The 26,488-nt window shown below is 49.7% G+C and overlaps 2 protein-coding genes across 2 annotated transcripts; one reads left to right on the top strand and one right to left on the bottom strand.

Annotated features, from left to right (window-relative positions):
* Positions 1-593: 593 nt before the first annotated feature.
* On the bottom strand, positions 594-10,825 carry MRPS11 (mitochondrial ribosomal protein S11). The gene is made up of 7 exons (XM_054577574.1): positions 10,749-10,825; positions 10,491-10,608; positions 10,245-10,367; positions 4,833-4,931; positions 3,003-3,132; positions 1,690-1,755; positions 594-965 (listed from the first exon to the last, which is right to left on the bottom strand). The coding sequence occupies exons 2-7, from the start codon at positions 10,553-10,555 to the stop codon at positions 858-860; spliced, it is 591 nt and encodes a 196-aa protein (XP_054433549.1). The 5' UTR covers positions 10,556-10,608; positions 10,749-10,825; the 3' UTR covers positions 594-857.
* Positions 10,826-10,891: 66 nt separating this feature from the next.
* MRPL46 (mitochondrial ribosomal protein L46) lies at positions 10,892-19,168 on the top strand. Its single transcript, XM_054577558.1, has 4 exons — positions 10,892-11,137; positions 12,682-12,871; positions 14,242-14,415; positions 18,756-19,168. The coding sequence occupies exons 1-4, from the start codon at positions 10,910-10,912 to the stop codon at positions 19,004-19,006; spliced, it is 843 nt and encodes a 280-aa protein (XP_054433533.1). The 5' UTR covers positions 10,892-10,909; the 3' UTR covers positions 19,007-19,168.
* The last annotated feature ends 7,320 nt before the right edge of the window (positions 19,169-26,488 follow it).

Raw genomic sequence — 26,488 nt, 5'->3', positions numbered from 1 at the left:
ACTACCCAGCGGCCCTGCCTCCTTGCCTCTTGCTGGGTTCCAGTGCTGGGACATCAGCGGACAACCAGTCGCGAGGCCAGCCAGGGCGCGTGTAAGCTCCCTCTCCTGGGCCCGAGCTTTGGCAGAGGCTGCATTCCCGTCAGGTTCCGGGAGCCCTTCTGAGGCTGTGGGGTAATCCCACTTTTCCTGTAGTGTCCGCCAATCTGTTCCCTTAACCCACACCCTTTTGAAGAATCTTCATTAAAGCTTCTCTCTCAAACCTTAGAACCAACACCCCCCGCCAACTGTGCATTTGCTCCAGGCCCTCTGCCTACACAAATAAAAGCCAGCCATACGAAACCACAGAGCAGTTCTCCTGAGTCCTGTGATTTCTGCATCATGTTTACATGTAGTTTTATGGTGAAACAGTGTCATTCCTTCTGGCATGACTTTAACACAGGAAGCCTCCAGGTGGGTTTCTTTAGTTGATGGTCACAAGTTAACCTTCACAGGTCCTGCTAAGAGTGGAAGATAAGGCAGCAGGGAGACATTTTTCCTTGTACAATTCACATTCAAATCTGGAAGCAAAACACCCACAAATCACTACAGATGGTAGAGATATTGTTTTATTTTTTTAGAGCAGGGCAGCATTCACTGGTTGGAGTTGGGGCCCCAGCTACTGCTCTGGCTCTCCTTGTGTCCAGGAGAGGACAGCCTCACTTCTGGGCACGCCGAGCTCCAGTCAAAAGTACGACAAAGGCCACCACGTAGGGAGGCACAGCGGTCCCTCACTGCCTGGAGGACCTCCAACAAGCCACCCCCTGGAGAGAGCGCCGACAGTGCTTCTGACGAGGTCTGGAGGTGGGGGCTTCCTCCCATCACAGCCTCCGAGCCTTCCTGGGGCGGCAGCCGTTGTGCGGGATGGGGGTGTTGTCTGTGATGGAGATCACTTCCAGGCCCCCCATGGTCAGCCCCTTGATGGCGGACTGGAAGGAGCAGAGAGAAGAGTAGAATGGCTTGGTCCCAGACACGAGGACCTACTGTGTCCAGACAGGGCTCGGTGGGGTCAGGGGGTGGGCAGGGAGGAGAGTGGAGAGGCTCCCTGGCTGTGATACCTGTAACCCCCACGCTGTCTACTCACAGAGGCCTCCCTACCAGACCCCCAGCCAAGCACCCAGTGCTGTCGCTTCAGTCAACCTGCCGCCGCCCACGGGCGCTCTCCCATCTCAGTGCAAAGCCTGCCTGCAAACCCTGGCACATCTTGGGCATTACACTTCTGTGGCTTTACTCAAGTGGCTGCCTCTGCTTGGAACGTCCACCTCACCTGGGTAATATCAAGGTATTCTTGAGAAGGCGGTAGAACTGTCACCTTTTTGGGGAAGTTTTCCTGATCACACCCAATGGCCTCCCAGCACCCTGGGCACCAGCTCTACCACTGCACTGGCTGGTCTGCACTAAGGGGTCCATTTGTGATAGTCCCACCTTTCTGTGCCCAGGGCCTGGCACACAGCAGGCCCTCAGTGACTATCTGAGGAATTATACTAAGTGACCTGGGCTTGCCCTGAGCAGCTAAGCAGATCGTAGTAACAATAGAAACTTCAAGCCCTCATGGAAATCCACAAGGTCCTTTTCCACGTCCCCTACCCTGCTCTCACATTTCTCTAACTGAAGAAGCAAGTGCACATCCTGGGGAGAATCACTGTCACTTACCAGGCGCCCTGGCCCCAGGCCTTTCACCACCACACGGACATGCGTCACGCCCTTCCCCGTCGCTTTCTGGAGAGGACCAACAGGCGGTTAGCGCCCCGGCGACGAGAACTGCCACCTGGAGCCACAGGGTCGTGCGCTCCAGGGACGAGGCAGCCACACGTGAACACAGGCAGAAGACAGGGAAAGGAGCACGGGCAGACGGCCACAGCGCAGGCCCAGCACCAGCAGGGCGCACAGGGCTTCCGTTCGCAGATTTACAGTCCGCTGTGGTCCCTTTTCACCCAGGGCCGCACTGCCACCTAATGGAAGTTTCTGAATGGTGCTCTGATTTTTCTCAGGTGGGTAAATGCAAAATCTCAGACCTTGGGGAGGAGCCCTGGACTTCAAGGCTGAGCTTTAACACCCACTCAAAAAGTGTTACTATTTTAAATCTTTAGTGATAGTTATGCTTTCCTTCTTGATTATAAAGGGACCACGATGGAAAGTCTGGAAAGCAGGCACGTGTCACTGAACCCCGCCTCCCCCGCGGAAGCCACTGCCAGCACGGACACGTTTCTTGTGCGGGTGTATAACCGGTCGGTTGTGGACACTCAGCACACTTTGAGGATCGTTAATGCACAGCAACCAATAGTTCTGGGCACTGAGTTTTGTTTGAAGGTCAAGGCTTTCCTTAGGAGATACTCCGGTTTGGCGGAACCAGTGTGCACCTTTGGAAGGCCTGTGCTACAGCTGACAGCGCACAAGCTTTGGTCCCAGGCGAATCTGGGTTCAGTTTAGGGAACCAAAATGATTGTGTGGCTCAATCTGTACCTGAACTGGCCCTTAAAAATGTGGATAGTACCAAGGGCATTCTGACAATTCAAGATAATGAATGTAAAGGGTTTGGCATATAGATGCTGAATAAATATATCACTAGCGGCACACTGCCAATCTGCTTCTAGTAAGGTCTGCAAGAGTTTACACCCAAATTGGTTTTCACCCCAGCGCATCTTCCCAAGGAGCCTATTACCACCAATCCCAGCATCACCTCACTGGTCTTTAACTGAAGGAGGCTTTGATAAGCCTCCAGCACCTGGCCCTTAGGTCTTCTAGAATGAACCAAGAAGGGAGTAACTCTACTGAAACTAAGAGGAAGAGACACGAGAAGCCTTTCCTCGCAGACCCCTTCAAACCACTCAATGTTTGGACATCGAACAAGAGTTGGCCTGTACCCCACTGCTTCTGAGAGGCTGGTTCTGGGAGACCCCCACCCAGGGACCAGACGTGCAGAAAGGGGGCACTGCCTGGAGGGAGCGGAGAGCACACACACTTACCGCCGCGGCCGCGATGCCCGCGGTCTGTGCCGCGATGCCCGTGCCCTTCTTGGCATTCCGAAACCCCTCTGTGCCGCAGGAAGTGCGGGCAAGGGGCTGGTTCGTGGCAGAGACCACCTGGATCTGGGTGCTGGGGAGGCAGAGAAGATGACTGTTGACTGTTCAGGGACCCAGGTGAGAAAGAAAAATCTGCTTCCACTTGGAGCTTACTAGTTACCCTGTTTGTGAACTTTTACAGGAGGCACCAGGAAGGGTCAGAATCATCCCCTAAACCTCTCTGAAAAATGGCAAGTCACATGACCTAAAGACAGCTCTATTATGGACTCAGTGTTTGTGTCCTCCTCAAATTCATGCTGAAACCCTAACCCCAAAAATGATGGTAATTGGAGATGGGGCCTTTAGAAGGTGACTAGGTCATGAGGGTGGTGCCCTCATGAATGGGGTTAGTGCCCTTACACAAGGTGCTCCGGAAAGTTCCCTCTCCACCATGATCTGCAGCCCTGGAGCGGGTCCTGCCCAGAACGCACCGTGCTGGCACCTGACCCTGCACCTCCTGCCTCCAGAGCTGTGAGAAAGGAATGTCTGCTGCTGAAGGCAGCCGTGGTCCTTTGTAGGGGCGGCCTGAGCAGACCGAGACAGGCTCCACAACCTGAGGGTGTTTACCCAGAGGCAGGGCAGCGCATTTGCCCCTAGAGCCCGTGTTCAGGTTTGGGCTGCTGCCCTGGCATTTTCTCCTAAACTTGAATGTTTTACATCAGGTCATTAAAAATTAAAAAAAAAAAAACAAAACAAAAGACTTTTCATTCGGGAAAGTTTCAAATCTATACAAAAGTGAATAGACTAGTATATGAACTCCCAGTGACCCATTACTCAACTCCAATAATTATCAACTCATATCCCATTTACCTTCATCTGTAAATCCTGTTCCCACTCCCCACACAAAGCCATTATTTACCTAAAAAAGTTAGGAACATTTTAAAATGTTAGGAACTGGATAATTTTAATGCTTATAAACTCCATTTCATGATCAAGTTTTTTTAAATAAGAGAAACACCTTTACTAATTGTTTCTGACTTTTAAAATTGAGAATAACTTGAGAATCCTTAGACTTGCTTCCCATTTCCCCCTTGGACATCACCACCCCGTCTTCTGGCCTGAAGAACCCCAAGAGCTCACAGTGCAGGGGAAGTGGAGGAGTGGCTGTGGCGTCCGCCCTGACCTGGTGCCCTCTGCTTGGCCTGCCTACAGCTGTCATTTCCCCACCAGGGCCTTTTTGGTTTTCTACACTGAACGGAAGCATAAGAGACTTGCCCAGCCCTGAGACAGCCCAAACCGGGAGCTACCGAGGAGGTCCCGCCGCTTGTGATGCTGAGTGAATCCTGACGTCTCCCCGACCTGTGCCCACACTCTATCCACGACTACCAGCAGTCTCTCGTACTGTCCTCTAAATTGCTTTGTGGGCAGCTTGTGACCAAACACTGACCCGTCTCCAAGGGGGCGCTGGCCTGCAAGCTGTCACTGATGTCAGCAGGCGTCTGTTGCCAACATACGGTTGGGAACTCCCTTGACACCCGTTTATAGGAAAGCAAATCTTATTAACAGGAATGCCCAACCAAGGCCACATTTTCATGAAATCTGAGTGAATGTTACAAAGACAGAAGCTGGTTTCCCCAGACCCGGAGGGAGCCCGGCGGACATCCGGATCAGCACCGCCGTGCAGAATGCGGCGCCCTGGCTTCCACCCACGCAGGTGCCCAGGCCACCCTGCCCTCCCTGTGAGGGGGAAAGGAGCCCTCCCAGACCTGCCCAGGGGCTCCCCTCCCTGCTTACTTGTTGTAGGACGCTTTGATGTGCGCGATGGGGATCTCCTCAAATGCCTTCCCTGCCCACCTCAGGGAGCTCTCCTGTCCTGGAACTGGAGGGTAAATGCTGGAATCAGAAGAAACAGTTTATGTGAAATGGTCCTATATTTGTTAAAGTCAAGGAAATCCAACAGGACAGACAAACTCAAGGAAAAGCAGCAGCCCCCTGCCAACCGGCTCCTGAGGCAGCTGCCCCATCATCCCTTCCCAGTCCTGGTGCCACCCTCCCGTCTGTGAACACTGCTTACATGGCTGTCCCTTGAGCTGCTGCCTCGAGACACAGCGAGTGACTTTCTGCTGGAAGAAAAGAGATACACCCGTCCTCCCACCTGGCTTGACCCTTCTAGTGTAAGCAGATCAGCGTTTGCAATCCTCTCCAGGATCCGCTTTCTCTAACTTAAAAAAGATATAGATAAACCTCTTTCTTGTTTCATCATTGCCAAATGACATCTGGACTCTATAAAAAAAGGACAAAATTTTAGTAATACCTATATCATTACTATAAAAAAAGATCCAGTGTCCCCTAGAATGGAGGTCAGCAGACTTTCCCTGAAAAGGGCCAGGGAGTAAGTACCACAGGCTTTGCTGGCCTGAGGCCTCTGGCGCAGCCGTGCAGAAACGGCCGCAGCAACAGTAGGTCAGTGGCGTGGCTGTCCCAGCACCACTCCACTGCGGCTGGCCACATCTGCCCAGGGGATGTGGTTTGTCACCCCCTCAACCCAGACCAACGGTTCTCTCTCTGAACAGCAGAATCGTCTGGTACCATGATGGGCGAGCTCCACTCCAGACTTCTGCACAGGCCTGGGACCTTGTTTCTAAAACGCCCCCGGTGGCTCACAGGGGAACCTGGGGCTGGGAACGCTGGCCTGGGCACTCTGACGAGTTGGAGACCTTTCGCTCTCTCCACCCCATTTGTTCCTGGCTATCCTGGGTCCCTATTCTCCACTTTCAGGTGGAGAAACTGAGGCAGGAACAGGGGAAAGGGTTCCCTGGGGAGCCAGGCCTTGGGCCTAGGAGACCTGCCTCCATTCAGAGCTCTGCTTCGCATGCTGCGCTTCCTTCCATCCAGGCCCACCCAGCTGCCATGCAGCACCTGAGACGTGCGGACACCTGCTGCTGTACCCTGCCTGCGTGTGCAAATCAGATCTGTGTTTGTGTCCCCACCGTCACCTGAAATATGCAGATTTAGGTTTAGAAAATACACTAATATCTGAGAACAGCCCTCCCCTCAGCCTGACCAACTTTCCTAGTGATATTTAAAACAAAACAACACAACACATTGGTATTCAGGAACTACAAGTGTTTTCCTTCCTGCTAGGCCTGATCTTAAGAGATGATTTTGCATCTCAGCAGGTTCCTAGTTTATCAGCCTGCACGCCAGGATGGAAAGTGGGCAAGCCTCTGAGATGACATGAATGTTTAAAACATCATTGTTTACCAATTGAAAATTTCCCCTACTGACTTGAGGGGTTGCAGTTAAAAAAATTAAGTTGACTAAAGTCTGAATGTACCAGTTGGCCTTGTGTATAAAGCAAGTTTTCTGAACTAGGACGGGCTTGGAACTTGAAACATTTAATTGAAGGCATGGATATCAAGCCTTTACCTCCCAGGTCCACTGTACAAACAAGCAAGTGGTTCGCCCCACAGAAGCCCAGGAAAAGGGAAGACGCTTTCTGGGCTGGGACTGCTACCTCTTTGTACCCGTACCCATCCTCCAGGCAGGGAAGTGGAGAGAGGGGCTGGCGGGGGCACATGTGGCTTCGCTTTTGCCCAGCTGAGGAGGGCTGACGTCAGCCGCAGTTCTCCCCTACTGGGGGCCTGAGAGGAGGGCTGTCTGCTGCTGCGAGTGCTTCAGGTGCGAGGATCTCCCGATCCCCGGGCCCGTCCCACCCAAATGGGCCCTGATGCAAGTGTGGCGGGCGCTGGAGTCTTGGCTGGGTCAGCGCAGCTCTGCTCCCAAGTGGGGAAGACCCTGCCTCACGGTCCTCAACCCATTTCCCAACTGCGGCTACAGACAGTTTTTAGAAATGAAGATAAATGTAGAAAAATGCAAAGACCATAGCTCAAGGCCCACTACTCCTGCCATAATTATATGTAGGACTTCGGTAAGAGCCTTCCAATTCCAACCCTTGTCCTCTGTTTCCTGACTTCCTTCTCTCAAGCGATCCTCTGTCCTCAATCCTAACCCCAGCTACTTATTCTCGTGGTAACTAGGCCTTGTCATGACCATACCTGCAACCCCATGATAATTGGGGTTCCCAGCATCACACTCTGGCACCACCTCCTGGCCCACCCACTGGCTTCCTCCACTGGGAACCCCTCCATGCCACTGGTCCTGCCAGCTTTTCCCTTTCCTTCACAGTCCCGAAGTTTTCAGTTCTGCTCTGACCTCAAGCTGATTCCATGGCCAATCGTTATAATCACTCCCTTGCACATGCCCTCCATCCCCTGCCCCCAACTCACTTCATTCTATGCTCCTGGCAAACCCCTGACCCTGGTTACATCCATTTCTCCAGCCACCCTGAGTCCAGGTGTGCACCTGCACAGCTGGCTGGAAAAAAATACACAGCAGCGCTGACTGGTCTCTCTGTGTCATGGTTTCTCTCTCAGCTTCAGCACTGCTGACACTCTGGGGCAGGTAAGTTGTTGCTGTGGGGGGCTGTCCTGCACACTTTGGGTGTTGGGCAGCGTCCCTGGCCTCTACTCACTACGTAATGTCTCCCAAGTTGTGACAACCAAAAATGCCTCCAGACACTGCTAGCAGTCCTCGTGGAGGCAAAATCGCCCCAGGCTGAGAACCACTGCTTCGTTCTGCTGACTTCTAACCTCAAGTGGCCTTCAGCCCTGCCTGGCCATCATACGGCACATCCCTGGTTCATTTATCCATCCATTCTCCTGGATGACTATTTTATACCTTCTTTTGTCTCCTCAAACCTCCAGTTCCTTCCTGCTTCCTCACTGACAGCGGATGACCTTCACAGAGAAATAGAAGCAATCAGAATTGTGTCCAGCTCTCGCTATCAAACACCTGGGCCCCAATCTTTGCATGCTCTCCTCTCACGATGCTCCACTTGTGTGTCTTACTCTCTTGATGGTCTCAGTCTCTCAAGGACGTCTCTCCAGTGGCGTTCCGGCTCCGGCATCATTGTCCTTTCCCCTCCTGACTGTAGCCCTCCCATCAGCAAAACATGCTGTCATTTCCCCCAACTGAAAAATAAACAAAAACCTCTCGATCTCAAAGCCTCCTTGAGCTACTGCCATTTCTTTATGGCTGATACAGCAGAACCCCCTCAGAGAACTGGCTGTACCTGCTGTTTCTTCCTGTCTTCTGTGCTTGAGCCCACTCCACTCAGACTTTAGCCCTCATCACTCCACCAAAAATGCTCTAGTCACGGTCACCGAACAACTCACAATGTTAAATGCAAGGAGCAATTCAGTCACCCGCTTGTCAACCTGTTGTATCAGAAGCATTTGACATAACTCATATTTGCCCATGAACCACATTAAAAAAAAAATCTTTCCAGGTCCTCCCCTGCCATCCACCCCCTTTTCTTTTTCTCTTGCTGGTTCGTCCTCATCTGCCCAATCACGAAATGTCAGAGAGCTCCAGGACTCAGTGCTGGGCTTCTCCTCTTCATCCACACTCACTCTCTCGATGGTCTTACAGTCTCATAATCATCATCTATGCTGAGTGTTCCCCACGTGCTTGTCTGGCCCCGAGCTGTCCCCTGAACTCCATTTCTAATAGCCAACATTGTGTCTCCACTGGGATCTAATTAAGTATTTCCAACTTAACCACCCAATTCCAAGCTCCTGCATTCTTCTCCGTCTTTCTAAGCTGTTTAAGCCAAAATTTTAGCGTCGTCTTCATTCCTCTCCTTTCTCACACCAAACACGAACCAGTCTTGTTGGTTCTACTTTCCAAATGTATCAATCCGACCACCCCCACAGCTGCCACTCTGGCCCAAGCCGCCACCATCTCTTGCCTAGATTATTAAAAGAGTCTTCTAACTGCTTAGAAGATTTCTTGCTCCCTTACAGTTCAATATCAACACAGCAGCCAAAGGGACTTCTTAAAAAATGTATGCATGATTGTGTCAACTCTCTTCAGAACTCTCCAGTGGTCCCCCCCATCTCACTCAGGGTGAGAGCTGAGGTCCTGACGAAATCTCATGTAGCCCTGTGTGCCTGCTACACCCGCAGCCCCTTGGCCTCCACCTCCGGTTTTTACTCCTCGCTCCATGTTGGCCTTCTTGCTATTGCTTATAAACACTAGACACATTCCTACTATCCATCATTCTCCCATGTTTTACCTGCTTTATATCTGCTGTCCCCTTTCCACTAGAATTTAAGTTCTCCGGGGGCAAGGGTTTTTGTGTGTTTGGTCACCAGTACGTCCCCAACACCGTGAACAGTGCCTGGCAATGTTGAATGACCAGAAGAGAATCTTGACTTACACGTCTTTAGAACCCCCCCACCGACCTACAGTGGGGGCAGTGTAAAAGCCCTGGTCACAACAGACAAGGCCCCTGGCATTCTGATTCCTTCTTGTCCTGCTGACCTCATCTGCCATCACACACATACCTGAATATACTGTGTTCTGTCATATCACACACACACACCTTTACACAGGCTGTTCACTTTGCCTAAAACGACCTCTTTCATCTTGTCCAGCTGAACTTCCATTCAATCCAGTTGTCAGCTCCACGTTTTTCTTCTCTCCAGCCCTACCCGATTCATTCTTTCATACTTCCAAGCAACCAGTTCTTATCTCCAGTATGCTACTGGTCAGATTACGGTGAAAATGTTTATATGCTTGTCTTCCCTACTGTGGGGAGGAACGATCTTTTGTATTGGTGTTTGTGTTGGTGCTTGGCACACAGCAGGTTCTCAATAAATGTTTGTTAAGTGGATGTGAAGCACACTTAGCACGTAGAGGTGGTGGCAGTGGGGGGAAGCAAGATGCCAGCCCCGAGGGCTGAGCACAAAAACTTCCCCAGACCTTAGAGCAACTCTACAAAGTACATAATAATCGAAACCGTCCTGTACCCTCCTTCTTCCCATTTTGTGTGCTAGTCTGCAGTGGTCTCCCTCTCCCAGGGGAAGAAAGCTGACATTTATTATACAGCTTAAACGTGCGCTTATTCACGCAAATAAGGTTCACTAAGCACCAGCTTGCGTCAAGCAAGGCTCAGCTCATTTGGTTTTCACAACCTCTCTCGGTAGTATACTCGTTTTTAGTCGATGAAACGGAGCCTTAGAGGTTAGTTCTCATGATGTCGCACAGATCGCAACTGACAGAGTTGGGAATTCCCTGGTTTTCACAGTCTGGGGGGCGGAGGTGCCGGTTTCCGGCGGGCTGGACCGAAGTGGCCCTCACCTGAAGCTCCTGCGGCTCGGGGCCGGAGCCTCCGTCTTCTCCTCGACTTCCTGCTTGGCCGCCGCGTCCCGCAGCTGCTGGGCGCCCGTATGGACGGTGGCGGCCGGCGCCCGGGCCACGACCCTGCGGGGAAGCTCGCTGAGGTCCCAAGCCTAACAGCCACTGGAGTCCAGGCGGCTAACTGGACAAGGGCGGGAGCGTACTCCCAGACCTGGCCGTGGGCTCGGAGGGGGCAATCACCCTTACCTGCTCGTCGGTGGCCCTGCCCATGACCACAGAAACCGAGACCCCGCGGTTCTTACAACCTGCATGACTTGGATTGACCCCAATGAGCTCCCGTCCGCGGCGTCGGCACCAGGAGCTCCTGGGGGGGGGGGGGGAGGACACAGGAACAATCATCTGGTTCCTCTTTACAAAGTCCGTCGAAGAGTCTTATCCCAATTTACATCGCTATAGTTACCATCGCTGCTATTTTCAACTGGGAGTTCTCTTCCTTTCCCTTACCCTTCTAACATGAGATCTTCGCCCACCCCTCCACATTGGAATGGTTCCTTCTGGTCGTTCAGGCTCAGAACTCTGCCCGACGCGCCGCCCCCGCGCTGCCTTGTGGGAACTTGGGATTGGCTGGGTACCGCTGAGCCGCGGTGTATTGTGGGAGGGCAGAGATGGCGGCGCCTGGAAGGCGCGGAGTTTTAGGGGTGGCGAAGGGCTGCCGACGTTTTGAGGGGTTGTGGGCCAGTCGCCTGGGTTCTCGCAGCCTGACCCTTGCGGCCGCACCGTCGAACAGCGGGTCTCCATGGCGCCTGTTGGGTGCCTTGTGCCTACAGCGGCCACCGGTGGTCTCGAAGCCGTTTACCCCTTTGCAGGAAGAGATGGCGGCTCTACTACGGCAGGTAGATTTGAGGGCAGGTCGCGGCTTCAGGGTGTCTGTCACTAGGGACCCAATAGAGGCACACGGGCTTGGGTTCGATCCCGACTCGGGCAAGAATCAGTCCGTGTGACCTTGGAAAAGTTACTTCCCCTCTCAGAACTTCAGTGCACTTACCCGCAAAATGTTACCTCCCTTTCTGGGTTGGTTTGGTATAGAGTAGGCTTTCAATAAAACGTAGTTTGTTTACATTGACCTTCTTTACTGTCACCTTAGGCAACTCTCTGGAGACACCTTTTTCATTCAGCACACGAGGGAAGCGGCGGTGAACAAGTCGGAGTCAGTCTGTGTCATAGGTAGTTGGCAGTTTGGAAAGGAGAAAGTCTTTGTGATGAGTGTTAGGAGAAGACAGTAGCCCGTCTGTAAAGTGTCAGTGGTAAAGCCAGCCCTGTCTTGCCTCCCAGGACTGTTGGTGTGAGAGGAAAGTGGGGAAGCATGGGCACAGACTGGGTGCCGTAACTGTGAGGGTCTTCAGTCCCCTCAGAGAGTGACTAAAGAATGGTGTGTTCCTCTAGAATATGAAATGTTTTTGTCTTAGCTGCTGAGAGCTATAAATTTCACTTCGTGCTTTTTACTTGGTGTGTTAATTTTCCCTGCAAAGTATTTCATTAATCATTCTACAGATAATCATTGAGCGGTTACTTTGTGCTGACAGATATTGTGCTAACATGGTGGGGCTGCAGCCCTGGCTGGTGTGGCTCATTTGACTGGGCGTTGCCCCGCAAGCGGAAAGGGCACGGGTTGGATTCCTAGTTCAGGGCACATTCCTGGGTTGCAGGCTCCGTCCCTGGTCGGGGCGCATCCAAGAGGCAGCTTGATCAGCGTTGCTCTCTCACAGCGATGTTTTCTCCCTTTCTTCCTCCCTTCCCCACTCTCCAAAAATAAATAAAAATATCTTGAAAAATAAATAAAATGCTAGGGAGGTAGCGGGAATAGGATAGACATAGCTGTGGTTCTCTGAGTGCTTCCGTCTGGGGGAGGGCGGCCCATCAAGTAATCCCATGACTCTAATTGCAGCCTCGGGTAAGTGTTGTCAAGGAAAACACAGTGCTGTAAGAGGATTTAACAGGGACGTCTAATTTTGACTTTAGGAGAGGTGTCAAGGAATGTCTCTCAAAGAAAGTGATATTTAAGTTGAGATCTGAAGGAGGAGTAGGAAATCTCCCAGGAGGGGAAACCAGGAAGAAGGAACAGCGTCTGTAAACTCTATGAGGCAGACAGGTCCACGGTGAGTGTGGCTCTGATCAAAAACGGACGTGACTGGAGTGAGGTAGTGGGCAGGCAATGCCCGTCCCAGGTCTCTATTCCCAGCCTTCTTGACCTCCAATCACATCCTGACATTTTGGCGTCTGTATCTCGAGCCCCAAGAGCAGGCGACCTTTTTCTTTCTCTGTGTTTTTCTGTGGTGTTTCGGTTATATGTCTGGTTATGCTGGGTGGTAAACTTCTGAGTCTGTCAGGTGTGCTGTTTCTCTGTTTTATCCTGCCTGTTTTCTTCTTAATTTTGCAGATTGAGATAGAGAGAAGCCTGTACTCAGACCACGAGCTCCGTGCTTTGGATGAGGCCCAGCGACTGGCAAAGAGGAAAGCGGACGTCTATGATGAAGAAGATAGAGAACAGGATATATTGCTGGTACAGGATTTGGAAGATATGTGGGAGCAGAAGTTCCTACAGTTCAAACCTGGAGCGCGAACCACAGGTTTGCGGTCTTTTTAGGCCAGTAAGAGGAAAGGGAAAGGGGAGTGTTTTGGGTCCCAGACAAAGGACAGTTGCTTAGCCCTGCTTTGTGTTTTAAAAAACAAATAATTGCAAGTGACAAAACTTCTTTCAGGTGAGAGAAAAATAAAATTTTTTTTCTCTTCCTCATATCTGTCCCTAATATAATAATTTAAGGCTTTTGTTATTTTTGAATAGGAGGTAAGGATGTTAGGATAGCCTTTTCTCTCTCATTTAAACGTTATGAATGTTACCTGAATTTCTCCCCTATTTTGGACTGAGAGAGGGGGAAATAAGGCCTTGTCCCATTAGTTCTCTGTGATTTATCTGAAAGCCCTCCTAAATGAGGGTTGAGTTCTCTTATCCTTGTTTCACAGAGGAATAGTGAAGAGCAGATAGGGGTAGTTAAGGAGTAGCAGGGTCAAAACCACGGAAGGAACAGGGTTTGAATTAGTATGGGTATCATTTCTTTTCCAAAGGCTGAAAGTACTTTATGGTTTGCGCTTCAAAGGAGAAGTTCAGCTTTTGGTTTCCTCTTCTTATATTCTAGTTTCCTCAAGATAAAGGTCAGAGTTGGGAAAACAGGTCACAGTTGTAATTTGATTATACTAGGCCCCCGCCCCTGCCCCTTGTCCACAGGGAACACATTCCATGCCCCCTGGTGGTTGCCCAAAACTGTGGATGGTACCAAACCCTGTGTATGCTATGTTTTTCCCTGTGCATATACACTTATGGTCAAGTTTAATTTATAAATTGGGCACATTTAGAGGTTAACAATAGTTAATACTAAAATAGAACAATTATGGCAAATTACTGTGATAAAAGTTACGTGCATGTGGTGTGTCTCGAAGTATCTTATTGTATTGTACTTCCCGTTTCACTGATAGGAAGCACTTAGGGCTCCTCTCTGGCATATCTGAATTTCTGGCATCACTGCTCTTGCGCTTTGGGGCCATTATGACAGGCAATGAAGGTTATTTGAGCAGAAACACTGCTGCTGTGACAGTTGGTCTGATGACTGAGATGGCTCTGTGACCCATGGGTCCGGCGTGTGTGCAGCGTGGAGACGCTGGGCAAGGGACAGATTCAAGCCTGGGTGGGAGGGGACAGGATGGTGCGCCATTTAACACATGAATAGTTTATTTCTGGAATTTTCCGTTTATGATTTGACTGTGGGTAACTGAACCTGTGGAAAACGAAACCACAGATTCCAGGGGGTTGAGGGGGAGTCTGTAAGTTTCTTTGAGAGCAAGGATTGTGGGTCTACCTTAAAGGACGACCGTGAAGCTCTAATCACCTTGGTTCTGGCGGATCACAGTTATCTTGTCTCCTTTGACCCTCTTTTCTTTGCAGAAGCCGATAAGAAGAACGACCGAACCTCACTGCACCGGAAGCTAGACAGGAACCTTGTTCTGCTGGTCAAAGAGAAGCTTGGAGACCAGGAGTTTTGGATGCTGCCCCAGGCAGAGTGGCAGCCTGGGGAGACACTCCGAGGAACAGCTGAGCGGACCCTGGCCACACTCCCAGGTGAGTTCTCGGCCACCCTCTAAGCCCCTCGAGGCTGACGTGTGACTCAGCCAGGGGATTTACAGGCTGACTGTGAGGGCGGATTTAAAGGTAAGGGTTTCCCTTAGGTGAGGTAAGAGTGCTTCTTTGTCTTTTAAATTTCGTACATTGACTCTTGAACAACATGGGTTTGAACTGTGCAGGTCCACTTATACTTTGATTTTCTTCAATAAACGCATATAATGCTGTAGGTGTATTTTTTTGTGATTTTTTAGTAACTTTCTCTAGCTTATTAAGAATACGGTGTATAATATACGTACGTACAAAATATGTGTTAATCGACTGTTTACGTTATTGGTCAACAGTAGGCTGTTAGTAATGAAGTTTTGGAGGAGTCAAAAGTTATACGTGGATTTGTGACTGCTTGAGGGGTTGGTGCTCCTAACCCCTGTCTTGTTCAAGGGTCAACTGTACGTTCAGAATTGATGTCACTGCCATTCTCTCTGCCTGCTTCTGTTCTTGTCCTTGCTTTTTGGCACTGCCACTCACCTACTCACTTAACTAGAGGCCTCAGAGTTATCCTGGATCTCGTTCTGGCATCCGTAAATTCTTGAGTCCTACCTGGTCTGCTCTGACTATTCTCCTCTTTGTTCCCACAACTTCGGCTGTGACCCCTTTACTTCTTGCTACACTAGGGTTTATCAGCCTTGGCACTACTGATATTTGGGGCCAGAAAGTTTGTGGGCACTGTTCTGTGCATTGTAGGGTGTTTAGCAGCATCTCTGGCCTGTATCCACTATATGCCAGTGGCACTAACCCATTCTCCCCCCTCTAGTGAGACAACCAGAAATGTCTGGACAATGCCAAATAATACCTGGGGGGCGAAATCACAGGGGTTGAGAACCACTACGCTGGCTATTGAAGTTGCTGTCAAATAAGCCCCCCCTTCTGTGTCATGCCCTTTAGTACCACTAGAAATGAGCTTGCTAAGACACAGATCCCTTGCCACTTCTCTAGAATTCTTACAAGGTTTCCCATAAAAGTTCAGACTGTCAAGCATGGCCTGTAAATCCTTTTTGCTCTAATCCCGAGCTCATCCGTTTTCTGTCTTGCTTTTCAATAATGTGTAGTCTAAGTTCTAACTGAGCAAAACCTTTGCATTCCTTGAATAATGTGGTCTTTCATGCATCTCTGCTTTGATGCACGCTAGTTTCTGGTTGAATGCTTTTACTCCTCCCTGGTCCAGCTGCTCAGTTTTTAAGACTCAGCTCGTTTGTTTACTTTCCGCGGTGGAACCTTCTCCAGGCCTCTGGGTAGAGAGAGCTGTCCTCCCTGTAGGCTCCCATGGGACTCTTGTGTGCCCTTACTCAGTTTACACAGCAGACGTGCACTCTGTGCCTTTCCTTTGCTGGACCCTGTCTAGGCAGTGGAGTCACAGTGGTGGGCAGGACATGACTCTTGCTCCCAGGGAGCTTATGTTGTAGTGGAGAATACGCTCTTTTGCTCATCCCATTGCCTTGTAATCGTTTATTAACACATTTTCCAACCCAGCGAGAATTCTGGCTCCCTTGAAGGTAGGTGCAGCATCTAGTCTTCTCTGTCACCCGAGCACTTAGCAAAGTACCTGGCATGGAGGAGGTACTAGCTGAGTGTTTATTGAGAAAATGGATTTGGTGATATAAGCACCTCCAGCTTCAGAATCTGCTAACGAAACATCGGCAGCCCATGTGTGTACCCCTTGACCCTTTCCCTCGAGGGGCCTGGGTGCCTGTGGGGAGAGGTAGCGGGACAGAGTGGAATCGGTGGGCTGCGTTCTCAGTTTTCTCAGCCATCCCACGGGAGTTGGCAGCTGGGTTTCTTGCCAGGGTCGGTGCATTCAGATGCCCAGCTTCCCTCATGTCAGACACCGTGAGTGACGCATGCTCCGTTGGGCCTCCTGTGTGCCACGCAGGAAGGGGTTCCACCTCGGCTCTGCACTGTGCTTTCAACCTTCCTGCGGCAATCAGTGAACCGGCAAGGAAACGCATTTTTAAGATGTTGGTATTTAAGTGCATGTAAAATAAAATACGTTGGCCTATTGCAAATTTACTGAAATGGCAAATCAAAGTTTAAGCAATATAGAAGCATATTTATGAAAAAAGTGAAAGCCTGTGTTATCCCCCCCCTTGGCACCATGCTTTCCGTGTATTTCGGCTGGAATTCCTAGAGGCGGGATTCATGGTCGGGGAGACACATGTACGTTCCTGGTGGGTGCTGCCCAGCGGCCCTGCCCAGTGCACCCACCATGTGACATCTTCCGCAGTGATGTAGAGGAGCACCTGTTTGCCTAGGCACACCAATGTGCAGTAGTTGCTTTTTAATTTTTGCCTATCTAGTCAGTAAAAATGATTGCTTTTGGATTAGCATTTTCCTAATTGCTAGTGACATCCACCATCTTTTGTTTATTGGTTGTTTGTATTTTTTCTTGCATGAACTGCCTATTCACATTCTTTGCTCATGTTTGTGATAAAGTTGCTTTTTTATTTTCTTAATTTGATTATATTTTTTAACCCATTTTTTTCCCCAAGATTATAGAAAAGTAATATGTACCCATTGAATTAAGTGGAGATTTCAGAAAGGTATAAAGGTGCCTACTGATAAAATCCCACCACTCACAGACACCCACTGTTGACATTTTGTATTGTACATAGTGTTGTTATTTTTTTAATATTGAGGAAATCAATTCATTGTATACGGTGAAAAAATTATCCGTGTCTAGTAAATGGATTATAGGATAAGGAGTAATTTTCCCTTCTCAGAAGTAATCACCATTAAGAATTTTTTGTGTATGCTTGTAGAAATGGCAGGCACGTACTTATTCTACCTGTTTCTTCTTTCCACACAGTTGAAGCATATTTCTACAGTTACATGCTGTTTTCCCCCTCCTGTATACAGCCTTTAATGAGCTCTCTGTATTGGTACATGAAGACATAGCTTACATTTCCTAACACTAGTGTGCTATCTGATTATATGTATGTACTGCTGTTTGTTTAACCAGTCTGTTGCTTTTACAAATAAAGCTGCAGTGAACATCCTTGTACAATCATCTCTGCTCACACAGACAAATAACTACATCTGGGACGATGAAGTCCTGGAAGCAGGGTTGCTAGAAGACTGGGTTACATGTAAGTTACATTGGTAACTCACTCTTGCCAAATAGAGCAGCTGTGCTAACTACATCCATTGCAGAGGAGACATTTTTCCCTTCGCCTGGACAAGCAGTATACGCTCAGCTTTTGAGCTTCAGTGATGTGTTGTTGTTGTTTTACTTTGTATTTCTTTAATAATGCGATCGAACATATTTTAATGAGTTTGTAAGTCATTGATATTGATTTTCATGTGAACTTCCTGTTCATATGCTTGGTTCATTTTTCTTTTAGATTTGTTGTTTTTTCTCATTGATTTCTAAGTACTTTTTATACCTTAAGGTGTTTCTCTGTCGAATGTGTTGAAATATTTTTTTCTAGTTTGTCATTTTCTTTGACTTTTTTATGCTTCCTTTTTTCCCTTGAAGAAAGGTTTAATTTTTATGTAAATAAATATCTTCTTTTTCTTTCTTTTTTTAAAATTTTGTGTTTTGGTCAGGCTTTTCTCAAAAATGATACAGAAAATACTCCTATAGTCTCTTTTTTCTTTAATGAAAAATTTAAAAATATGGAAAAACTCAAAATATTATTATATAGCATGAAACCACCATCCAGAATGAACAAACTTTTAATGAAAATTTTAAATATCTTCTGTTAACCTTTGATATGTATGGTATCAATTTTGATATGAGGGCTGAGATCAGCCTTTTTTTTTTTTTTTTTTTTTAGATCACCAATTCTCCAAATGCCATTCAGTAATTCACCCACTATTTCCTCAAGCTTTGAAATGCCGGGTTGGGGTTATTAACCTTTGTTATACATTGCAGAAATTATCTGTCTACCTTTGTCTTTTAACTTTGGTTATGATGATGTTCATTTTACAGAAGTCACATTGAGTCCTTTTCATGCTTTCCATGAGACTGGTGAATGTAGCTTTATAGATGCCAGGTGTCCCAGTCCTTCCCCAGCAGGTGGTGACAGGGCTCAGTCGGGGAGCTCAGTGCCGTGACTCCCAGGTAGTGGCATTGAACTGCATTGCTGACCTCAGAAGTCTGAGGGCAGCACCTTGGTACCTGGAATGGACGCAGTGAACCGGCTCTTCAGGAATGACCTCCATCCGCACCCCGGGGATTGTTCTCATGTCGGCCGGGAATCCTTCTTGCAGAGATTTTGGGAGCCAGAATAAAGAGGTGGGTATGTCCTCATCTCCAACTATGTTTTCCCTCCCTCTCTCAGAAAACAACATGGAAGCCAAGTTCCTGGGAAATGCGCCCTGTGGCCACTACAAGTTCAAGTTCCCCCAGGCAGTACGAACAGAAAGCAGCCTTGGGGCCAAAGTATTCTTCTTCAAAGCACTACTACTAACTGGAGACTTTTCCCAGGCCGGGAAGAAGGCCCACCATGTGTGGGTCAGTAAGGACGAGCTGGGTGACTATTTGAAACCGAAATACCTGGCCCAGGTTAGGAGATTTCTGCTGGACCTCTGATGGACTGGGCTGCCTGTGGACAGTGCTCGGACAGGTCTGCGGCGGGGGCCTCGGGGACGTTTCATGGTTTTCCCATCTTTTCAGGGAATATCAAGAAGCAAACTAAATTCTGAGAAATAAACAAGTTTATCAACGTGTGGGTGTTGCCCTGCTTTGTCCTTTGAGGGGCATGTACTCCGCCTTCTGTGTAGAGAGCCAGTCTTGGGTGCCTTTCTCTTTTTCTCTCCATGCTGGTAATTGAACATTGTGTTACTTTATAGTCAATCAGCAGGCTTCCTGGAACCAGGAAGAAAGAGCAGAAGGAAGTGAATCGAACTTGTAAAAGCCTTGCATTCTGTGAAAGCTTCTAGGCCCATGGAAAAGGGGGGGGGGGGAACCCACTAGGTCTGTGTGTATTTTTTTAGCTATTTTTTCTTTTGTTATTCCTTCTCTTTCTAAAAAAACAACAACAAAGTATTACCTTCTGAAGGTTGGGCCCCTTGTTTTCCAGGCTGCCCCCGCTAGGTGAGTATTTTAGGAACCCATCTGTATCACTGTACCAGCTGGCGTTGTGAGAGGCTGCATTTGGCTTCAGGGAGTTTTTTGAAGACTCTCAGTGCATTTGCCCATTTCATGATGGTGATTTACGAGCGCACCTGCCCGCCCCGCGCTTTGTGTTCAGCAGTTTCTGACCAAAAATGGTACAACCCCTGTGGTCCACCCTTCCTTTTCACCTGATCTAACCCTGAACAACTTTTATTTGTATCCCCGGATGAAAAAATGTCCTCAGAGGGAAGCGGTTTGCCAATGTGGAAGAAGCGAACAAAAAGCAAAAGCACTAAAAGGCATCAAAATCAACGAGTTGAAAAGCTGTTTTGAGCAGTGGAAAAAATATCTCAATAGGTGTATTGCATCAGATGGAGAGTCCTTTGAAGATGACTGAAGTTTAAACCTGTAACAGTAAATACACAATTTTTTAGAAATAAATTCTGGGTGGGTTTTTTTTTTCCCCCGCCCCTCAGTCTAGGGAATAATTCCTGCTCTTTCTTTCTCGTATTCATTTTTTAAAAAGCATTTTATGTTTAAACAACTTAATCATGTTCTGAAACAATCATGTGAAATAAGCAGTGTCAGCTTGTTCTCTGCATTTAACAAACGGGGTATCATGGCTGGAGGTGACTTGGCTGAGAGCCGTGCCGCAGGGCACTGAGGCTGCAGGAGGAGGGTGCTGAGCCCTTGCCTGTGGGTTGGGGCTCTTGATCTTGGTGCACCACCGCTGGCACGTGGAAGGCACTAGAACCTTTGCTAAATGAGTGAAGGAGGGAGGGTCTCAGGGATGTCTCTCTGGCCAGGGTAGTGCCCCGGCAGCAAGGCCGTGGTCTTGAATCCCATCAAACTTCCGGGTTTCCTCTCGGGAACCTTTCTGGCCTGTGTGATGTCAGCTGGTGAAATGGAATTTCCATATTTGCATCAGGTACAGCCTGGTTCTCAGACAGGATCAGGGAAATGTCCTTCTCTGATCAAAACTGAGGTGCTTCACCCTGACCACCTCCTCCTGTCTCCTGCATGTGCTCTTTCCCCTCAGTAATGAACTGTTTCTAGCCAAGGCTCAGTGATTTGCTGGGCAGCAGTGGTGCTTTTCTCATGAAGCCTGGGCAGTAGGAAAAGGTACGGGCCACTGGCAGACCAGGCATGCATTTCTCTTTTTGGTTTGAGTGAATTGTGTGTGTAAACTGCTGTGTATTCACTGCAGGGACCTCTAACCTGTGAGGGAAGGAATCACTGGGCTGAGGTGGTGACTGGTTTCATGACTGACATCTTGATTTATAATAAATATATTTGGTTTTCATCCTCGTTCATTGACACAGAGCGCCTAAACCCTTGAAATTTCCTAAGTGTTGAGAACAGTCAGGGTCCCTTATGTTAATAAAGTGACTTTTGGAAAGCTCCTTGGCAACCAGGGGAGCCAACCATGGGATTAGAGGGTTGGAACTTTCAGACCCAGCCCCTGACCTCCAGGGAGGAGAGAGGGGCTAGGTGTTTAGATCTCGCCAATGGCCAGTGGTGTAGTCAGCCATGCTCACAGCAACGAAGCCTCCGTAAAAACCAGAAAGGACATGGTTTGGAGAGCTGCTGCTGGGTTGGTGAACTCGGGGCGGGGGAGGGGGGTTTGGGGAGAGCGATGCGCTTGGGGCAGGCACAGAAGCTGTGTTCCCTTTCCCTGTACCTTGCCCTAGGCACCTGCCATCTGGTGTTCCTGAGTTATGTCCTTGTATAATAAACTGGTAATCTAGTAAAATGACTCTCGAGTTCTGTGAGCTGCTCTAGCAAGTTAGCCAAGCCAAGGAGGGGGATCACAGGAGGCTCCGATTTAGAGCCAGTGGGTCAGGAGCACAGGTAACAACGTGGGCGTGTGATTGGCGTCTGAGGTGGAGGGCTGTTTTGTCGGATGGACCCCTTCGGGTATGGGATCTGGTGCTGTCTCCGCGTGGATAGTGTCAGAGTTCCGTTGAATTGCGGGACATTAGCTGGTTCCTGAGGGTTGCTCCGTGTGGGAGAAACACCCACACGATGGAATTGGCACCAGAATCTTAATTCACTCATAAGGTGGTCTGTTTTGTTTCAAAGTTGTTTCTTTAAAGGGAAATAGCATGTATACAACTAGTAAATAGAGAAATGGTATCAGGATAACCTGAAATTAGGTTAGTTCCTGTGAGGTTTTCCCTGGAACATTAATATTTTGAAACGATCAGGGACAGGATTGAATACCTTGAGAAAGCCAGAGATTTTATAGATGTGCCTTTCTTTATTGCAAGTAGTGGCCGGTTTAGGAGCTTCAAGACTCACTGCTCGCTTTTGCATTGTTAGGCTGTCTGGGAAACCAAGTGGCTAGGAGTGTACTGCAGAGATACTCCCTCCTCCTTGCCCCCACCTTTTGTTTTACAAAATTGATGAAGAAAACCTCCCCTGGGACGTTTTAGATTTTGATGGAGCTAGCCTCTGCTAGGACCTGCATCTCAAAACACCCACGCCTCAGGAAGAAGAATGAAGTCCCCTGATTAAGGCTGCAGGGTACTAGTGGGGTTAACTAGTTTAGCGTCATCAATGGGCTTGTTCTGTTTTGTTGGTGCTCTGGCTACAAAACTATAGATTTTAGGTGGCCTGCCCCAAACACATTCTCCCAGGAGCCCTGTTCTTTCTGGAGTGTGATTTTGCAGAATTTTGGAGATAAAATTTTTTTTGGCATTACAGTAAGAATGTATACACAGAGTGCCAGCCCGCTTCTACTGGCTGCCAAACATGACTAGAAAATTGCTTCTCGTGCATCCTTTGGGAGAAGGTCGCCAGGGAACAGAGACAGAGGTGATGCTCTCTGGGCTTTAGGGGATGAGAGCTTTCAAAGAAAATAGTGGGAGGACAAAGCGGCAAAGTAGGTGATGTGGGGCTAGGGGATGCAGTTGGAGGTGTTCGTGCACCCTGAGAAATGCCCGCGCGTGTGTGTGTAATTAACATGTAGGACACCCCCCCCCCCCCCCCGCCCCAGCACACTGGAAGGCTCTTCCAGAAGTTTAGCTCCCCAACCTGGTCTTTGCCTGGTGACGTTCAGTCACTTCCGTTTTTCACTTTTGCTGTGTTCCTGGTAACGTATCCTCAAGAGTTTCCTTCTGCTGGGCTGTTTCTGTACCTAGCATGTAGGAGCACTTCCCTACTCAGCACTCATAGGACGAGTTGTTTGTTAGTCTGGCTCCCATACCTGCTGAACTTCCAGATCCTCAGGCAGAGCCTGCCTCATGCCCATACTGAAAAAAAAAAACAAAACAACAAAACCCAGGAAACAAAAAGTACTTAAGTAGATCACCTTCTTTCCTCATGAGACTTGAACTTGGGAGGCAGAAAACCTGGGTTTGAATTTGATGACCTTCAGCAAGGTACAGCTGCTATCACTCTGAGTGACAGTGGCGTGGCCTGGAGTGGCGTGGCCCACAACATGCATTTCCATGTAAACCAGCAGGGCTGGCATTGTCACCCCTGCACAGCAGATGAGAGGGTGGTCTCAAAAGCTTGCTAGTAAGTAGCGGCATCAGACTCTGAACTCTGATCTGTGCACAAAGCTAGTTCTTAACCTTCCTTAGCTTTCCCTTTCTCATCTGTGAGATACAGATAATACTCTTTTTCAGATAATGTGATAATTTATGTGAAAGTACTTAGCACCATGCATGGCTTGTTACGAACACTCAGTAAACGTTTCCTCCTTCCTGCATTTTTAAGATTCCTCAGTTCTGAATTTAACTCTATTGTCTGTAGCCTTTACATCTAGTCTTTCCCTTTCCAGGTTTTCTATTTTGCGGCAACTAAGTTTCTGATGTATTTTGATAAGGGACATGGGTAATTGGGACCTTAGTGGATTCATTCCATCAGCTGATCCCAAAATGGGTGGGTGGCAGCTCAGTCCCATAATCACACCCAACTGGCTGGGCAGGGTAGCCCAGTCGCGTCCCAGGCCAAGAAACCCAGAGCCACTGCTCGGCACAGGCTGATGGGGCACTAACAAAAGAGACTTGCTGACCCCTTCTGCTGCCCCAGCAGGGAAGAGAAGCACAGCTGAGAGGTTGGCGAGCAGTTACTAAGAGCGCTAAGCTGCAAGCACACACAGCAAGATAAAGCCTGTGTGCCCAAATTCTTAGGGCAGCTGCAGCCCCCCACCCTGTGCTGCTCGGTCCCCTGGAAGCCTGGGTCAGAGCCAGGCACTTCAGCCTCTCAGTCACCTGCCACTTGCCCTGGAACGTTGGCGCCTAAGGCCACAGGAAGCGAAAGAGCGAAGGGCTCTGCTCCCTGCGTCCAGGAGAGGGGTCCAGAGTAGGTGCTGCTGTACAGGCCCTGGGAAAGGACTCGACGGCAAAACACTGCCGCAGCTGAGGGGCTGGCGGAGGAAGGTCCCCTGTGAGTCGGGTGGGGACAGCCAGGGAGGGCATTGCTAACCTGGAGCCAGGAGTGGGTGCATGTATGCACGCCCACACGGAGCAGCTGTCCTGCCCCACGCCATCCTCACATGGGCCAGAGGCGCCAGCAACAGGTTTTGCTGAGAGGTCTCGGCAGTACAGGAACCCCACTGATGGCGGGGAGCCCAGGTACCTAGGCCCCAAGCAGCTGCAGAGTGGCTGAAGGCGGGACAAAGGTGAGGGGACACCCCCCACCCCAGGCTCTTCTTTGGCTCAGTGTCGGGAAAATATTAGCGTAGGCAGAGTTGTTGGGAACACCCTGGAAAGGGAGTTTGGGGGGATACCTCCAGGCCAGGAAGCCTTGGGGTAGACAGGGCTGAGGAGAGAGGACACCCCCAGCCCCTCCCCCCACACCCCTACTAAGAAGCCTGGTGGAGGTGGAGAGGGTAAGGTGGGGCTTTGGGGCGGGAGGGCTGGGCTCGTGTGCATGAGCACCACAAGGTGGCAGAGTTTGCCAGACAACCAGTTTGTCCCTCGCAACCTCACGGCACCTGGCTTTCGGCCACTGCCTTAGAGAGAGGCTTCTTGCCCAGACTCTGCAGAGCCCCGGTGCCCTGTCCTGTGGGGGTGAGGGGCAGCCTGAAGCTGTCGTGTGCCCAGCCAGGACAGACGCGGAGCACACTCGCTTACTTGGCCTCACTGGCTCTTACGTCGGCCGTGTGTGGTGACTTGCACCCTCGTCCTGTGCGGACCCACAGGCCGGCTTGGGGAGGGGGCAGTGTGTGAAGGGGTTTGTGGTCTCATCGCTCATGTGTGGTGGAGCCAGGATGTGAACTCAGCTGTGTGGTGCCAAAGCCATTCACTGTCCATGCTGTCGGGGCGGTCACCTTGGAGTCATCGAGTTTGCACACCTGTCAACAAGGGGCCACCTGCTGCGGCTTCCTGGACCCCCGCAGAGGTCTGAGCTGGAGCAGCCTGGGAGGTCATGGAGAGGACTGGAGGTAGGTAGCACTGAGACTGGAGACACTGGAGCTGCTGAGGTTGGAGGCGAGAACCTGAGAGTTCTGGTCTTCAGGTGTGGGTATTACCCAGGGGGTGCTGATCAGTTTCCTCTCAGAGGCAGGAGCTTGAAATGCAGTAGGAGGAACTTTGGGGGAAATGACAACATGGGAAGGATTTCTTGACATTTAGGATGATTCAACATGAAAGTGAATTTCTGAAACATTCCAGTTCTCATTCCCCAGGACTTTGTGGAGGAGGTGGTTTGACTGCCAAGCACTGGGGATGAAACAGTGACCGAAATACTCCTCCTGGCCAATGTCCTCGTGATGGTGGGGGCAGCAAAAGGGAGCTGTGCCATGGGAACACATACGCTGAGCACCCACCCACCCGGTCGGGGCCCGGGAGGGCCGGTCTGGGCGAAGCTGAGCCTGAGGAAGAGGAGGAGTGAGCTGGGGGACAAGTGGGAGCATGTGCCCGCCGAGGCCCGGAGGACTTCTTGCGGGGCTGGGGCGCAGCACCTGTGGGGATTTTACAGGGTTACCCGTTCTTAATCGTCCAAGACAGCTTCAGAGTTGTTTTGTCGAAAGGCAAGACAATGAGTTCCTCGATCTTTTGTTACGGCGGAGCCACGTCTTGCCTGGGGGCCGGATTCTAAAGCCTGTGCATAAGTCACACATCACGTTCAGAGTTACCATTCAACTGTCTCGCCGGAAGGCGTCACACCGATGGCGGACACAGGCCCGTGGGGGACTCTAACACAGCCTGTTCCCTCCAGTGATGGGACCAGCCATGGTGTATTTGGCTGAGCCCAAGAGTAACCCGTTTACTTGAGTTTAGGGGATGTGCTGTATAACACACTAGGGTTCCCATCCCTCTTACTGAGGGGCAGTTGACTGCAGGTCTGTGCTCCCTCAGGAAAGGCCCAACGTCGGGCGACTGGGGAGAACACGAAGGGGATTCCAAAGTGCGTGAACTCAGTACACGGGGCGCCCACACGGAGACGGGCATTTGGGCCGCCGGGGGGGCTGCCTCGCCCGCCTCAGGCTCACCCAGAGCAGGAGCTCCTGGGGGCGTCCACAGTGGATGCCAACGCCTGCTCCAGGCTGTCAGTCTTACCTGTGAACATCCAAGTGCAGTCGTTGGAGTTCGTAAAGGTCATGTGCGTGTCATGTGCTGCCGTGGTATTCACTCGGCTCCCAGTTGTTTCTGGGGCTCCCTGCGCCCTCCCACCCACCTCAGCTGACTGTCAAACCCTGAAGTTTGTGTTTGAACCCGTGTACCCAAAGGAGGCTTGGCCTCAATGGTGACAGATTAGTGCTTTTTTTTTTTTTTTTAAAGATTTGGTTTAAATGGAGACAAATGTATGTGAAAAATTTTTTAAAAAAGTACTTAAAAAAAAGATTTGGGTGTTGGAATTTGGGATTTGGCTCTTAAGTTGAGCCAGCAATTAAGTGATTAAGTTGGGTGATTCTGGCCTCAGCCAATAAGAACATATGATGATTGTAGCAATGATTGTAGATTTTATGTGTGGCATACAAGCTGAAAATAGGTCCAAAACTTT

Source organism: Pteronotus mesoamericanus, unplaced genomic scaffold (genome assembly GCF_021234165.1).
Source record: "Pteronotus mesoamericanus isolate MK-2021 breed Mesoamerican mustached bat unplaced genomic scaffold, CSHL_Meso_final contig_438, whole genome shotgun sequence".
Taxonomy (NCBI): domain Eukaryota; kingdom Metazoa; phylum Chordata; class Mammalia; order Chiroptera; family Mormoopidae; genus Pteronotus; species Pteronotus mesoamericanus.
Note: the sequence above shows the minus strand (reverse complement) of the source record. Positions and strands in the feature narration are given on the sequence as shown.

Bases quoted from the DNA above. Each gene is read 5' to 3' on its own strand.
- MRPS11 (XM_054577574.1), bottom strand. From the start codon at position 10,555: ATGCAGGTTGTAAGAACCGCGGGGTCTCGGTTTCTGTGGTCATGGGCA. The intron at 1,756-3,002 runs GTAAGTGTGTGT...GGTCCTCTCCAG, and splicing joins CGGGCATCGCGGCCGCGGCG to AAAGCGACGGGGAAGGGCGT. The intron at 966-1,689 runs GTAAGTGACAGT...TGCTCCTTCCAG, and splicing joins GCCTGGGGCCAGGGCGCCTG to TCCGCCATCAAGGGGCTGAC.
- MRPL46 (XM_054577558.1), top strand. From the start codon at position 10,910: ATGGCGGCGCCTGGAAGGCGCGGAGTTTTAGGGGTGGCGAAGGGCTGC. The intron at 12,872-14,241 runs GTTTGCGGTCTT...TTTTCTTTGCAG, and splicing joins ACCTGGAGCGCGAACCACAG to AAGCCGATAAGAAGAACGAC. The intron at 14,416-18,755 runs GTGAGTTCTCGG...TCCCTCTCTCAG, and splicing joins GACCCTGGCCACACTCCCAG to AAAACAACATGGAAGCCAAG.